Source organism: Mastigoproctus giganteus, chromosome 7 (genome assembly GCF_048544385.1).
Source record: "Mastigoproctus giganteus isolate SK-2022 chromosome 7, ASM4854438v1, whole genome shotgun sequence".
NCBI classification, from domain to species: Eukaryota; Metazoa; Arthropoda; class Arachnida; order Uropygi; family Thelyphonidae; genus Mastigoproctus; species Mastigoproctus giganteus.
The window spans coordinates 71,614,850-71,632,814 of NC_143581.1; the positions used below are offsets into that span (position 1 = coordinate 71,614,850).

At 35.8% G+C, this 17,965-nt stretch overlaps 1 protein-coding gene across 5 annotated transcripts in view; it reads left to right on the forward strand.

The window, feature by feature from the left end:
- The window catches only part of LOC150082988 (uncharacterized), a 1,785,507-nt gene that overhangs the window by 1,052,194 nt on the left and 715,348 nt on the right, over nt 1-17,965 (forward strand). For all 5 annotated transcript variants that reach the window (XM_090377722.1, XM_090377724.1, XM_090377725.1 and 2 more), the window contains one exon: nt 13,127-13,245. In XM_090377722.1, the coding sequence (XP_090233848.1) occupies nt 13,127-13,245 (119 nt within the window). The remainder of the gene's footprint in view (nt 1-13,126; nt 13,246-17,965) is intronic.

The following is a 17,965-nucleotide window of genomic DNA, read 5'->3' on the forward strand; positions in this document are numbered from 1 at the left end:
AATATCAAAAGCTTTCCTGAAATCTAAGTATATGATGTCAAATTTATTATTTGCATCCAATCCCTTACAACATCATAGTTTCCAATCAGATTGGTCAGACAAGATCATCCCATGACAAACCCATGCTGTGACTGAAGTATAACTACACTCCTGTCCTGCATTACTTCTTTCACCAGTGACTCCATTATTTCCCCTGAAACAGAAGTTAAGCTAACAGGTCTATAATTACTCATTAGATTAGCATTAGCATTAGTAGAGGCATATGATGCAAGAAAGCAAGCTTATGCAGCATCAGCCAAAAAAAAAAAAAAAAATTCCACTTCACCCCTCTGTTCGTTCAAAATACCTGTCCAGCTGAGCCTTAAATTTATTTAGGCTATCAACTTCCACAACAAGGGATGGAAGTCTGTTCCACCAACCAACTACCCGCTGGCTAAAGGCAAATTTCGGCACATCTATCCTACATCTGTCTTTCCTCAATCTGAATTTATGCTCTCTCAGCGTGATTATTCTGAGCAAGAGGCAAAATCCCATCAGCATTGAGCATGCTCAAACCATTCAAGGCTTTATACACCTCTATCAGATCACCTCCCCGGTGCCTAGTCTCCAGACACTGTATTTTGCAAAACTTAAGCCTTTCTTCGTAAGAGCAACCCTTTGTTTCATTCACTAATCTTGTTGCCCTTCTCTGTACTCGTTCCAGCAACTCTACATCCTTCTTGAAATGAGGTTTCCAGGCCTGTATACAGTACTCAAGGTGTGGCCTCCAGACTTGTATACAGTACTCAAGGTGTGGCCTCCAGACCTGTATACAGTTCTCGAGGTGATTATTGCCTTATACATGGGAATAAACCATTCATTCATCGTAGAAAAATTCCTGAAAAGTACAAAATAATATAACAATTAAGTAAATAAAAGGGCAAACACGTAAAAATGCCAAAATCGTTTTTTTTTGGATCCACAGCTGTAATTTTTAAAGAGTTCACCGCTGTAATTTTTAAAGAGTTCACCGCTGTAATTTTTAAAGAGTCAGTGCCCTTTTTACCAAGACAAGCTTCAGTTATGTAACTTGCTGTTTGTTTGTTTGTTATTTGGTTTTTAGGAGCATTAGCAACTAAGGCCATATATGCGGTGGTCCTTCCTTGACCTTTCCGCATCCTCCGTATTTGGTGGTGACGGGCTCGAACCCCGGCACAGACATTCTCTCAGATATGCCAGACAAGCTGTTCTTGCTACCTGGGAGTCTAAAACGCTGATGGAACTGATATTCGGGTGACACTCAAGTCAAGGTGGACCCAATTTCGGCCAAGTCCGGACTGTCTATGACAGCCAAATCCTCTGCTTGCACCTTCACGATGGTGGGACTGTTAGTAATCCTGGGTATAACCTTCATGGACAAGTACATGGTGGGTGACCACCCAGGTGTGAACCAACGTAAGCAGGGGTCGAGGTGTGGCGCCCACACCACATGGAGGAACGCCGCCCCTCTATGTTACCAAGCAGTACTAGGTGGTAGATAACTCTCATCAACCGGTGAAATACCACCACTTTGCTTATTGGAGGCTTGAAGTGGTGGAACCCATGTTTAGTCTCTAGAGCTAAGTTCCGGCCAATCCTTCCCTATCTCTTCCATCATGCAGTATGATTGATGATTTTTGAGGTTATGATGAATGTCGTGGCGAGATCCAATATTCCTTACATTTCGAGGGTACAGCTCTAAAACGGTGTTCGCAGGCCGGCCGCTAGTTAGTACACCGGACTGAACCTATTGGTAACTCTCTAGGAAGCTTCCGGATCAGCTAGTGTATAATCTTGCTACCTCTACTCTGCCAGATAGTGACTGGAGGGAGTCCGAGTAGTGTGTATGCGGGGAGCATTGTCGAGGCCACGTTATGTCAAGGATCTGGGTATATTCTTACCACATGTACGCCATATCCAAAATTTTCATTACTTTCATACAGCATGTCCCACCCACTTTTTCTTACTATTGAATACACCATGAATTGTCAAAATAATAGAGCAAGCTTATCTGTGAAAAGATCTAAACCTCCCAAGGACTTCCTAATTCATGTCACAAATATACGTGGTCTCAATTCTAATCTCAACGATGTCCATTTCCACTTGCAGTCTTCCTAACCCCATGTACTTTTTCTGACTGAATCTCAGTTATCAGTTGATTCAACTGCTGCTCATCTCAGATGACCAAATTATTTGCTGTATGATTCCTTTCGCCTCAAAGGTGGTACTTGTGCATATGTCCGTTCTGATATTCCCTGTCAGAGACTTGGCAATTTGGAATCTCCTCTCTTTGATCTTCTCTGGCTTAAAATCTCTCTACCTCATTGTGTAAAATTCATCTGTTGTCTCTACCGTTCTCCCAACTCCACTAATCACTTGGAGCTCTTTGACTTCCTCTCTTTGCAACTTGACTTTCTCCAGTCCAACTTTCCTAACAGTGAGGTAATTTTCCTTGGTGATTTTAACGTTCACAACTCCAGCTGGCTTCCGTTTTCTAGTCAAACCGACCCAGCAGGTCGAGATGCTGAGGCTTTTGCAATTACTAATGACCTAGCACAGATTGTTCATTTACCTACAAGAATACCGGACAATCCTAATCATACAGCCAATACGCTTGATCTTTTTCTCACAAACAACCCTTCTAAGTACAAGGTTGAAGTGAGAGGTCCTTTAGGCACTTCAGATCACAACTTGGTGATTGTCTCTTCTCCAATGGAACCTTTATCTCATGCCTATTCCCAACCTCGTATTGTTTGGCATTACAAGAATGCAAAATGGGATGACCTGCGAGACTTCTTTTCTTCTTTTCCTTGGTCTGATTACTGTTTCAAAACTTCTGATGTCAACGTTTGCTCAGATCGTGTCAGTGAAATTATTCTTGCAGGAATGGAATCCTTTATCCCACACTCCACTTTAAAATCTTGTCCTTTATCTAAACCTTGGTTTTCCAATAAATGTGCTAAGGCTGTCCAAGAGAAGAACGTTGCATATCGTAATTGGCTTGTTTCTAATTCTTCAGTTTCATTTTCTGCCTACACCAAAGCTCGCAACAATTGTAAAGCAGTTATTAATCAGTCCAAACTAGAGTTTCAACAGGCTAAGAGTAGAAAACTTGCTTCTTGCCCTAATGGTAGCCGAGCATTCTGGTCTCTTGCCAAAGCTATTGGCCGCAACTTTTGCCCATCTCTGCTCCCACCTCTGTCCAAACTAGATGGTTCTGTTGTCACTTCAGCCAAGGAAAAAGCTGACCTGCTAGCATCCCATTTTTCTTCGAGCTCATGTATTAATGATCTTGGTAAAACACCTCCCACCATTCCTAACACGCTCCATTCAATGCTTCCTGTGGTCTTCCGTCAAAAGAATATCACAAGGATTTTGATGAATCTTGATGCTAAGAAAGCTCCAGGTCCTGATGGTATTTCTCCACTTGTTCTCAAAACCTGTGCTCCTGAACTTACTCGTATTCTTTGCCACCTTTTTTCACTTTCTTATTCCAAAGGTGTTTTTCCTTCTGCTTGGAAATTTGCTCATATCCAGCCAGTTCCTAAAAAGGGTGACAAATCCCTCCCATCCAATTATCGTCCCATTGCAATTACTTCTACTCTTTCTAAAGTAATGGAGAAATCAATTAACCGCCAACTCTTAAACTACCTAGAAACCTTCCGTCTGATCAACGATCGCCAGTATGGATTCCGTCGGTGTCGATCCACTGGTGATATTCTGGCTTATGTTACCCATTTATGGACTAATTCAATGGAAAGGTTCGGTGAAACACAAGTAATTGCTCTTGACATCTCAAAGGCTTTTGATCGTGTTTGGCATAAAGGTGTTCTAAACAAGCTTCCATCTTATGGTTTGCCAACTGTTTTTAGTAATTGGTTATCCAGTTTTCTCTCTGATCGCTCACTGAGGGTGATGGTAGATGGCTCTCTGTCTTCTAACTTCTCCACTAATGCCGGTGTCCCCCAAGGTTCAGTTCTTTCCCTCACTCTTTTCCTCTTGTATATCAATGACCTTCTTCCATTGACTGGAAATCCTATCCATAGTTTTGCCGATGATAGCACATTGCATTCAACTTTCCATTTTGAGAAACCTTGTCCAGCTCAATCAGCTTCAAGTTCTCGAAAAATCTGCTGCCAATTCCTTAAATGCCGATCTTCAGGTAATTCTCCAGTGGGGCAAATACAACTTAGTTGATTTCAACCCTTCTAAAACTCAATCTTGTCTTATATCTCGCAAAAAGGATTCTTCTGCTCCTATGCTTATCTTTAGTGACACTCCGATTTCTAGGCAAAATGATATATCTCTTTTGGGGATTACCCTGACTTCTAATCTCTCTTGGCACAAGCACATTACAAATATTGCTTCCTCTGCATCTAAAAAACTTGGTTTTCTCTTTCGCTCTCGGCGTTACTTTTCTCCCAAACAGCTGCTCACTCTGTATAAATCGCAAATCCGCCCTACCATGGAATATTGTTCCCACATCTGGGGTGGTGCCCCCAAAACCTCTCTCAGGCTTCTTGATTCCATTCAGAAGAGGGCAGTTAGGTTAATTAATGATTCATCTCTAACAGAGTCTCTCCACTCGCTTTCTCATAGATGCACTGTTTCTGCTGCATGCCTCTTCTACAGATACTTCCATGGGCACTGTTCTTCTGAATTGGCTTCTATAATTCCCGCTCTCTCTTTCAAAACAGTCCGAACACGTGCCGCCACCAGCCAACATCCATTTACTGTCCAACTTCAAACCCACAGAACCAACTTTTCATCTTCCTCATTTATTCATTGAACTGCCGTTTTCTGGAACAACCTTCCTTCATACGTATTTCTTGAAAATTACAATCTACAGAAGTTCAAGTCCAATATGAACAAATATCTTCTTTCGTCTTCTCAGCCTCCAACCCAAGCACGGTACTTAGTACCGGTACTATAGGTTATAATACCTCTCGTGTTTGGGGTTCTCATAAAAAAAAAAAAAAAAAAACTACTCACTACTGCTCCTTCCCACCTGGCTATGGAGGCACCTATGCAACTTGCAGATAATTTCTTATACAATACTATTCTTATGTTAATATGAAGGAAAGTCAACAAGAAAGCGGGCAACTCAACTGAACGTATCATTATTTTACACTTCAGATTTAGACCATGAAGAAGTGGGCCACTAAATAAAAGAACGTCTGTTCTTTTAACAGAACATAGTAAGTGCATGCTTAAATAGACATAAATAGGCATAAATAGACATGCGCACACGCATACGAAAATTCATATGCGCACGCGCAAACAAAAGTGGACGTGTGTATGCGCATACGACAGTGGACATGCGCACGCACATACGAAAATAGACATGCGCACGCGCATACGAAAATAGACATGCACACGCGCATTCGGAATGCATATGCGCATACGAAAATGAACATGCGCACGCGCATACGAAAATAGACATGCGCACGCGCATACCAAAATACAAATGCGCATACGAAAGTGGACATGCGCACGCGCATACGAAAATACATACCATAACATACAGAATAGTGAGGTCAGATTTGGTTTCAGATTTAAGCGTCCGTTCTTTTAACAGAACATGCGCATACGGAAATAGACATGCGCACGCGCATACCAAAATGCACATTTTGGTATGCGCATACCAAAATGCAAATACGAAAATACGTACGAAAATACATATGCGCACGCGCATACAGAATATATTTAGACCATGAATTGCATACATTTAGACCATGAAATAAATACGCATACGTAAATAGACATGCGCACGCGCATACCAAAATACATATGCGCACGCGCATACGAAAGTGGACATGCGCACGCGCAAACGAAAATAGACATGCGCACGTGCAAACGAAAATAGACATGCGCACGCGCAAACGAAAATAGACATGCGCGTGCGCATAAGAAAATAGATATGAGCACGCACATACGGAAATGCATATGAGCGTGCGCATACGAAAGTGGACATGCGCACGCACGCACATACAGAATAGGGAGGTCAGATTTGGCTGTTTCAGATTTAAACGTCTGTTCTTTTAACAGAACATGCGCATACGAAAATAGACATGCGCATGCGCATACCAAAATATATATGTGCACGCGCATACCAAAATACATATGCGCACGCGCATACGAAAGTGGACATGCGCATGCGCACACGAAAATAGACATGCGCACGCGCATACGAAAGTGGACATGCGCACGCGCATATGAAAATAGACATGCGCACGCGTATACGGAAATCGACACGCGCATACGGAATAGGGAGGTGAGATTTGATTGTTTCAGATTTAGACCATGAAGAAATGGCCACTAATTAAAGAACACCCGTTCTTTTAACAACAGAACGTAAATAGACATGTCTATTTTCGTATGCACATGTCTATTTTCTTTTCATGTGCATACGAAAATAGATTTTCGTATGCACATGAAAAGAAAATTTTCGTATACGAATATAGACATGCGCACGCGCATGTCTATTTTCGTATACGAAAATGCATATGCACACGTGCATACGAAAGTGGACATGCACACTTTCATATGCGTGTGCGCAAAATCTCTAACACAGCAAAATCCCTCAAAATTCCAACACAGCAAAATCCATGTTGGAAAGGAAGGACGTTTTGTCCTTCCTTTCCAACACAGCTCATTTGGCTATTGACAATTCCTGTTTGACCCAGCTCATTGCTGGGTCTAACAGGAATTGTCAATAGCCAACTGTTTTTGTTCTATAGTCGGGCAAGTGATACAATCAGCCAAAAAATTATATACAATAAAACATTACCTGAGGAAGATGCAGGCGATTTGGCATCATCACCAGACGAATTCTTAAGTACATCTTTCTCGAAAATCAAATTTAACTTGAATTGTTGCTGATTCAAGTGGCTACCACACACTATAAGCGCACGCGCGGTAGTGGTAGTGGATAGTTGCTGTTGTCTTAAAAGAATATATCGCATTCCAGTTAAAAATGAAGTACTGAGGAATGAAGTAGATTAGATACGACAGAAAGCTTAATAGACAATTAATAGCGGTAACATAACCATTTACCGATATGAACGAAAACATACCCCATACCATTTGATGGACACGAGACAGTTTTCATGAATAAATTTTTTTTTGATTTTTTATTTACATACATTTTTATTACATATATACTTTTTTTTTTGTATATACGTATTGAGTATTACAACTCTGAGTCATACTATCTAATTACATATATACAAATATACAATATACATAGATACAAACACAATCATCGCATTCTGCTTTAGAAACAATTTTAATTATACAGCTTCACTTGCAAGCAATAAAAGATATACTATGTATGCGTATGTACTTGTTTTGGGTGGCACCTAGTTGTATAGTCGAACTCCACCTTGCGAAATATGTGTTGAAAAAGTATCTCTGATGTCTACTGCGATCAACATATGGTCAATACATATGGTCAATCGCTGTTCAGGAAATATATAGTCTGATTTAATTTCTTCCCTAGTAGAATCTGAACTTGTAGAGCTATAGCAGTTCCGCAAATCACTTCCATGTAGAGAGTTCACATGAATGACTATACTAGAGGCCCAGATGATATTCCAGGCTTATTTTGGAAAATGACTGTCACTACCTTAAAACCCCTCATACTGCGGATCTTCAACTTGTCTCTCAGGCTGGGGAAGTATCCTAAGCACTTTAAGCAGATCAATATAGTTCCTATTTTCAAAAAAGGTGATAAAAATGATGTAACTGATTACAGACCCATAACCTTGCAAAACAGCCTGGCTAAACTCTTCGACACAGCAGTACACAAACATCTCTTCGAATTCTTCAAGCCTTTCATTGATCAGAATCAACATGGTTTCTGCAGTGGCAAGTCAGTAATATGGGATGCTTCTTCTTTAATTAAGGTAACATAAAATATAATTTTTAAGGCAACAGAACTAAGATTAATATAAAAAATACTAATGAAAATGAATAAGCACTGTGTTAAATACATTTTTCTGTAATATGTAATATTTACAATAAATGAAAAATATACACAAAACTTTCAAAAGCAAACTTAAAATTGCATATAAAATGTGTACACATCCTAATCTAAATTGCCCATCTATTAATCTAATCTACCCATCTTTCTATCTGTCTTTGTATTTTTCTAAAAATAATAGTCATTGTACTATTTTGGATAGGACTACATCATGTAACCGAAATTGCTGTAAAAACATGTAAAGTGTGTTTTTTCATGCATGTAATATATGCTCTATTTTCAGAATTATGGTATATGCTTATATCCCAAAATCTCAAATAAATGAAGATAATGAAGATCAAGCTTTACTGCATTAGTTCAGTGATAGTGAAGACAAACTTCAATAAGTTTAAACTAAAAATCAAAGTGCAGTATTTAAATGTCATTCTTTAATTTTAGCTAATAAGAACTATTTTGAATGCATTGCTATATTTGCTTTACTATATTATGGTATTGTAAATAATGGATGAATGAATATCAATTTATTATTATTATCAATGCTAATTTTTTAAAATTCTTAAATTTTTTTTTTTTTTTTTAATTCTCAACTGATTTTTTAAAAAATGTATGTCTATTGCTAGTATTGCTTCAGGAGGGTGTACTAGAGAAGCATCAAATGTGATCTTGACAGTCTTGCCAACCCAGAACAGTTGACATTTAAGTTGATTTTTTGTATGGATGCTCTTGTGTGTGTGTGTGTGTGTGTGTGTGTGTGTGTGTGTGTGTGTGTGTGTGTGTGTGTGTGTGTGTGTGTGTGTGTGTGTGTGTGTGTGTGTGTGTGTGTGTGTAATGTCCCCATCAGAAACTAAAGAATGGAATAAGATTGACATCAAGTTTTGTGTAAAGCTGAGGAAAAGTCCCACTGAAATGTACAAAGTGTTGAGAACAGCTTATGGGGATGCTCTGTCCTGAGTATGAACATTTCATTTAAGCATTTTAAAGTGGATAAAGATTATGTAGCAGATGCTCTTCAAAGGGGAAGACTGAAAACAGTGTGCAGCCCCAAACTGGTGGGCAGAGTGTGCATGCTACTAATAAGTGTGACTAATGATTAATACTGAGAATGCTAGTGAGTTAAATGTGAAAAAGGAGAATCAGTAAAGTCCATGATTACCACAGATGTGGAAAAAAAGAAATATTTGTATGAAGTTTATTACTGGGAATGGGAGTTGGTGCTTTCAGTATGATCCTGAGAACAAAACACAAAATACAAAATGGCAATCACAAAGCTCACCAAGTCCAATAAAGGTTTGTTTCCAGGAATCACATATAATCATATTCTTTGAACACAAAGTGATAAACCATAAAGAATTCATTCCAGAAGGAAGGACTACTACTACCAATGATTACTACTGAGAGACTACTGAAACATTTATTGGCAAGAATCAAGTGTGTGTGTGTGTGTAGTCAGATTTGAAAAAGTCTAGTTGGCAATGTGTAGTGTTTCTGGCTCACAGCAGATTACAGAATCCCTCCCCCTCCCCTTACTCATGTGACTTGGAGAGTCTGTATAAGTAATGCCTTATTAAATTACACAAAAAATTAATTTATAATCCAAGCTCACAGCTTTCTTTCAAGTCTGCTTTATCACTATAAATTAATATGAGTTTTAGAACTGTTCCAGTGTGCTACTGCTTTAGTTGCATTTACCAACTCAACTGAATATGTTTGCACTGTCATTTCCCACCTCTTCTTCACTCTACTATGCATTACTTGAATATTCCAGGTATCGATTTTATATACTATTTGAGCAACTATTTACTTATTCAAAATGTTTTTGGCTCATATTTTTTGACTTTCTACTATGCAAACATTTGGTATTAGTCTCTTTTCATACTAATACTTATTGGATGGGCGTTAGGATCCCGGCTAACCCAGTACTTTTAGTGTCTTTTTCTTAACTTTATACTTTCTACTTCTACTTTTTCCCTTTTGTAAAGCTATTAGTGCAATATGAGGGTAATATGCACATTCATACTATCCTTAATCTCTCGCTAGCTTTGCCTTATTTAGATATACTTTTATCTAAATTTTATCTACTTTTTCCCTTTTGTAAAGCTATTAGTGCAATATGAGGGTAATATGCACATTCATACTATCCTTAATCTCTCGCTAGCTTTGCCTTATTTAGATATACTTTTATCCCTTCTCTATTCTCATTTCACTCCCTAGCATTATACCATTTGCCTGCTCCAAATTCTACTAAATTCTACAAATTTTACTCTATTTGCATTTTCTACCTGAATTTTACTCTCAGTTTTTTTTTAGCTGTAAGCACCTATTTTTTATTTCTACTTTAATTCACCTTAATTTATTTTAAATAACATACCCTGTGTTATGACTATCTTGTCTATACTTTGTAAGAGTTATACTGCTTTCCCCTTTCAATCCCACTTGATTTATTCTTTAATTTATCCTCTTCCACAGTTATGGATATGTATAGAAGCACAGCCCTTGATGATCATGTGTAGTTCCCTGATGATATACCTGATCAATATTTACTTTGGCTAACATCAGATTTAATTGCATATTTGCTCTAGCCCTCTCTTTCAACTTAAAACCAAATTTGCCCACCCATATTTGATACTAGCTACCATTACCTTTATTAATTTAGCATTTTAACTTAATCATTTTTACTTTATAGGTCACTCCTCTATAATTGGCTTTACAATTCAGCCTATAATTTTACTTAATTCATAATAGCATATAGGATATTCATCTTCTTGCTTTCTTTTTCACATCTACAATTTCTCATATTTCTGCTATCCTTTTCCTTTTAGCTTTTGGCATTTTGTGTAATTTGCACTTCCATCTTCATTACTTACTTATTAAACCATACATTAAACTATAAACTTTTGCATCCTTTTCTGCTGCTTTGCATGCTCAGGTGCATCTGTCATATCTTATTTTTATCTTTCCACTACTACTCCACTTTTAATCCATTATTATATCTCATATTTCATATATATATATATATATATATTTTATTGTAACATTATATTTGTACACTTATAAAAAAAAGGGGGAAAAAAGCAGTTTATTGTCTACTGTAGGTGTGCTCTTTTTATATACATATGTATATAATGACAGTGAGGCTTCAAAATAGTGGTTGGGCTGGAGGTTCAAAAACTTTAATCTGGCCTCCCAACAACTAATGTTTTCCAGACAATTTCTGTGCAATGTTAACATGCTTCCTAGGTCTGCATGTTCTAAGCCTGATTTATCTCCTTTTGAATATGTCTGGGATATGATGGGTGATACCCAAACTATCCTGATACTACGAAAAACATTTCTTTTTTTTTTTTTTTTTTTTTTTTTGTGATATTATATATTAGTGTAAGGTTTGGTTTCCATAGCTTTGCAATATGCATGCACCAATCAATAAATAGAATTTATCAAGAAATAGAATCATCAGTAAATAAATCAGTTAATTGAATTTATTGATCAGATACTTAGTCAATAAATAAAGTTAGTTTCATTATTCATACAAGGTACTTTTTTTTTAAGTTAGGAAAAAATCTCTTGTGTGATTATTATTATAAAAAAATATTTTTATCAGAATTATTGGTGAGCTGTTCAAGTGATTATTATATCAGGTAATAGGATATTTTAAATTATTAAAATATGTTGTAATAAGTTGATATATAAATCAAAAATTCCTCTTTGAAAAGTAAAGCACCTTTCAAAGAGTTGCTAAAAACTCGAAATGAAATCAACCAGTGTTAAGTTTAGAATGTATTTATTACTAATAGAGTCTAAAAATTTTACATTTTATGGATGTTATTGCATCTCTAGATGGATGACTGAAAACACAATGCAGGGAAGTGTTATTTTAAGAAACTGTTTTCGTTTTTGCAGTAACTTGCTTTGAAATAGCAACCAGTTTCTTATTTATATTGTAATATTGGGCCCACGCAGCCTACCTAAGAGTAGTTTAATGTGCACATGATGTTATGTTTCCAGTCAGAAGTTTTCTTCCACTCTACTGCTTGACTGCTCATTTAGATTTGATGAATCCATTCACTGTTCAACAAAAGGTTGCTAATAGGGCTACCTATTTGATGATGAAACAAAATAGTTACAAAATTGATCACAGCAATGCCTCAAGTTTTTAATGGATAATGGATTCACCTAATGGGTGATATTATATGATTAAAAACAATATTAGTTACTTTAAGTTGACTACATTGACAAATGTAAAAGTTTATAAAGAGTCTAAGCCTGAGCATTGTCTCTGTCACTGGAGGAACAACAATATTCCCAGGCAGTAGACTGAAAAACTTAATGCAGAGAAGCATTATTTTAACAAGCTGTTTAATGTTTTTCAATATCCTGCATTGAAATAGCATTGCATTGCTTAATTATAATGTAAATAATTATTGTTTGAGTTTGTTTGCTTGCATCAGCAATAGCTGGTAATTTGGTAAATATTTATTTCATTTTGGTGTTTGCCCTTAAGCCCAAGGATGAAATTCAAGAAAGGATCTGAGAAGTTGCCAATTTACCCAGTATTTCAAATTGGTTTAAGATTTTTTTTTTGTCAAATCTATAATTTTCATCAATGAATTTATTATACGTAGAGGTGATGTTTTTTTATACTAAATTTTCTTTTATGGCACACTACAACTAAAATAGATTTAATCTGTGTTATCCATTCTGCATTACCATAATAGCAAAAAAAAAAAAAGAAAAAGAAAAGATATTTTACACATGAGATCATTGTTTTTCATATAGCTGATAGGCCCTTCTTAGATGACTTTTTAAAAAGCAGCGCTATTCAGTTGTCCTGTCAACCTAAGCAGATTCAAAAATGTCAAATACAAGAAAAAAACATGAAAAAATGAAAGCTAAGAAGTTAAATGGGATGAAAACTGAAATGGCATGACCAAATGCAGTTTTAGTAGTAGATAACATAATATTCATAACTGACTATATCTATTAGTTATCATATAATCATCTTTAATAAGCTAAACTAACCAGTAAATTTTTACCCAATTATTCCTGTTATTGGATTTTATGATAAATACATTCTCATATATATATATATTTTTTTTACTTATTATTATTTTCTTTTCTGTTATTCAGATAGACTGAAAGATTTATTTTTGGATTCTGTTGCTGTAGAAAATATACTGAAAAATGATTTAAAACTGAATACTAAAGCTGTTTCGAACATTATGGGAGCTAATTTGGATCTCAGTAAAGTATGAATGCTATTTATTTTTTTGTACAAATTAAAATTTGTTTGATATAATATACTAAAATATTATAGACAACTTTAAAAATTTCCATTAATGTTGAACTATATTCCACAGAGTACATTTTGTTTTGATCAAAACAAGATCTGTTCTTTAAATACAAATCAACAACAAAATGTGTGGAATAATCCAAAGAAATTTTGGAAAACAAATGTCCAGAAAATCTAATAAGATTACACAATATAATGTCAAAAGCAGCCCCTGACCTGGCAGAAGTGGTGGGTAACCTAATAAGTGATTCTCAAAAATAATGTTCCTGCATTAACCATTAATGATTAAAAATTCTGAAATTTTTTCCACACCTTTCTAAATATAGTCAAACTTTCACTGCAGTGCTTTCTGAAATGATTTTTTTTATGGTTTTTGTATAGAAATTGCACCTGCCAGGTTACCTTCCACCATCTGTAATTGTGTGTCCTTTTTTCTTGAAGAATAGTAATTTTAATGAAAAATTTTTAATTTTTTATTAAAACTTAAGAAGTACATGCAATAAGTACTGTAATCCATTAAGAAAAGATGAGAGATGAAATATTGGCACTGTTTAAACAAAACTCAAAAAAACCCAAAACATTTTCAAAAATTTAAAGAGAAAGTTGCACCTGTCAGGCCACTTGCCACCATTTTTGTTACATTTTGGCACCAGAACCTCTAAGTTGAATATGAAAATGAAGTGTGGGTTTTGAAACAAAGAGATAGAGAAACCAGAAGCAGCACAGATAAAGTTCCTACCTGTGGGATTTACAAGATTAGATTGAAAGAGAAATCCAGACATTGAGAAAACTAAAAGTAAGCAATAATATAGTTATTGAAATAGATCTTCTGAGAAAGTAGCTAGAACAGCATCTGGAGAGAATGAATGAAAGCAGACTTCTATCATAAGCAGTACAATACAAACCAATAGGAAGAGAGGTATAAATCACATTCATCTTGAGAGATAGAAACAGTCCAAATCTGCCCAACTCTAAAACTTTCAGGCAAGGCAAGACAGACAAGAAGTATTGGTTATATCAATGGAATTTTCATCATGCACACACAACTATATTGGAATTTTATATAGATAAAATACTAAGTATAAGCATTTGATATAATGTGATCTGGGTTAAAAAGTTAAACAACTGTAGAAGAGTACAAGCTTAAATTACATGGGTATTTCCCAGGTTTAGAAACACTGGAACGTAATTAATGCTGGAAGTTAATTGTGTTGGTGGTAGAGAAATTAAAATGCAGTTGAAATTTGTGCAAGAAGCATGACGATTATTCATTATATATTTATTATTGAGCTTATACTTATTTAGAGTATTTATTCTGACTGTGAGATGAGATGTAAGTTATACTGACATTTTGTAATCTTATAACATTTATTGACATAGGACAGACTCCACTTTTTAATTTTTTTTTAAATTTTTTTGAATAAAATCAAGTCCTTCCATATACCTTTGCACACAAGAATATCCTCTAAATGAGGATACACAGTATTTATTCAGGTAAATCGAAATGAGAATTTCAAGATACTAGAATTAATGGGTGATTAACTGTTTGTTTAATGCCTTGAGAGGCCATACAAGCAATTTTATTTTTGGAATTAGCTGGAGTCTACAAGACTACTTGTCCAGCAACAAAAATGCAGTTACTCCACTAAAAGCATATTATAATTTGGTACCCTTTACTCACTGTGTATTTTTCTGAAAATTGCTCCATCCCCCCCATGCCTGCGTAGCCAGGTAGGCAGGAGCAGCAATGCGTAGCACTTGCTTCTTGATTAAACGGGGGTTCGAGCCCATAACCACCAAATACGGAGGATGCGGAAAGGTCAGGGAATGACCACCGCATATCCCCGGAGCAATTATGGCCTTAGTTGCTAATTCTCCTAAAAACCAAATAACCCCCACCCCCCCCAAGGTGGTTTGCTGGATGAAAAGTCAGAAATTGAGGGAAGAAAAGAATATAACAGAAAACAACAAAAATGCACATACAGTATGAGAATTTTCACACAACAAAAGATAGAATGAATTGTGTAAATCTTAATTAATAAAATGCCATTTTTAGCTCAACAAAAAAAATCTGAAAATTAAATTTTTGTATAATAAAAAATATGGGATCCTGACAGATGCTATCTGAGCAGAATTGTTCCATTGGGAATGTGACAGGGAGAGGGGGGGGAGATAAATGTTTCTGATAGAATTATAACCACCTTTTTCTTCATTAAGTGAAAAAGATTCTCTTCAAGTCAGCATCTATCCATATGCTGCATACTAGATACCTTAACTTTCATTTCTAAATTTCAGCAGAATGTGGTGAAAGTTTATAACATACCCAAAAAAACAAAGACAGACCACAGATTCAATAAACAAGATCATCATGTTAAAAATAAATTGTCAGAGTTCATATTTGCAACATCTATTTTTAATTCCAGTCATGTTCTACACTAATTCTTTCAATTAGTGTAGAATATGGGTTAACTATCGGTGTAAATACACCATAGTTAACCCATATATTTGAACTACGTATGTAGCGTAGAGGACATCGTTTTAATTGTATCTCATAATGTGGTTGCCTTCACAACGAGATAGCTACTATTGCATTACTTCAAATAAATAACGCTTCTCTAGTAAAGAAGACTACTGTTATTTATTTTTAAATAAATAAATAAATTATTATTTATTTATTTATTTAAAAATATATAATTTATTATATATTTTAATAAATAACAGTAGTCTTCTCTACTAGAGAAGCATTATTTATTTGAAGTAATGCAATAGTAGCTATCTTGTTGTGAAGGCAATCACATTATGAGATACAATTAAAACGATGCCTACGCTACATACGTAGTTCAAATATATGGGTTAACTATGGTGTATTTACACCAATACTATATAGTTAATTATCAAAACCCATAAGGATTATGCCCTGTGCATTTAATTTTCCAAATACAATATAAGTAATGTAATTCCATAGATCCTCAAAAACTGATGGGAAATGTAGTAATTCTTTTGAACATAGTATGTAGCATTTCTTCAGAAAGATACATTGTGGCCAGTGGCAATCCAGGATTTCCTGAAGGGAGAGAGAGAGAGAGAGAGAGAGAGAGAGAGAGAGAGAGAGAGAGAGGGGGGGGCTAAAGCAGTATTTTGGGATATCATTAAGCTTTACACATCATGTAGAAGTAAAAAAAATCCCATTATTTTTATCATAAGGGGTACTGTAGCTCTTTTAGCTCCCATCTTTGTGTCATGCTCATTTTTATACAACAGTGCATCAAAATACTCTCTCTCTCTCTCTCTCCCCCTAGACTTTATAATGAATGAGACCAGTGTATCTCCCCTACCAGTTGACATTTGCAGTTATTTGACTCTAAGTAATATGAGATAGGTTGCATTTTTATTCAAAGTATCTCTTTCTTGCAGTCTGGAGATGATTAAATTTCATAAAAAAAGAAGTATCACTTTCCTCTGATAAATCAGGTTGTTTGTTAAACCATAAATGTATCTTTCCTCAAGGTCGACCAATCAAGTCATTTTAACAACTAGTAACATCACAAGTAACATAACTGCAACAAAATACTAGAGACACACAATGCATTCACAGTAAAACTTCAGTAATTTGGACTAACAGGGGATGGGATAGCCTGAATTATAGAATATAACAATACATAAATATTTTCAAATAATAATTCATAAAAAGAAACAGATTTATTCACAGTCCAGCAACATATTCAATTTAGATGGTATTAGGACAGAAATATGGTTAAAATTAAAAGAAACTTTTATGTATATAAAGTGCTTAGCATCATAATACACAGCCATTTCTGAATAAACAAAATTTTTAAGGTGGCATCGTTTTAGGTTTTATATCATATTGTGAATACCTTCACAACGAGTTGCCATGATATTGCACTACTTCGAATAAGTAACGCTTCACCTAAGGAGAAGACTAATGTTACTTATTCTCAGATAGGTACCACCACCCAGACAGCACTGTTTCAGGGCTATTTGATGTATGTATGTGAATATCTACTCGAATATCCACTTGTCCCTATTAGACTTAGAAAAGCAAAAAAGGTAGAGGGAAAGTTATAGTAGGAGTGGAAGAGGAAAAGAAACAGTGTAGAAGAATGAAAGGGACAGTAACTCCTTCAACTCACACCACTCAAAAACTCATAAACTCCTCGAATAGGCAACGCTTCCCCAGTGGAGAAGGCTGTTGTTACCTATTCTCGGAAACTCCGGACATCATCAAGCTCCCCCTAGCAGCACTGTTTCAGGGCTATTTGGCCCTTCGTCAGTGAGTGGGTAGGTACCCAAGTGATGCAATGATGGCAAAAACAGTTATGAAGTATAACTCCACAATATGAGAGATGCCTGATGGTGTATGATGTATTTAGACTAAGGCGCATTTAGGGCTAGAGCCTCAAGCTGCGAACAAATTTAGACTATGTATATAAAGTGCTTAGCATCATAATACACAGCCATTTCTGAATAAATAGAAAATTTTTAAGGTGGCATCGTTTGAGGTTTTATCTCATATTGTGAATACCTTCACAACGAGTTGCCATGATATTGCACTACTTCGAATAAGTAACGCTTCACCTAAGGAGAAGACTAATGTTACTTATTCTCAGATAGGTACCACCACCCAGACAGCACTGTTTCAGGGCTATTTGGCCCTT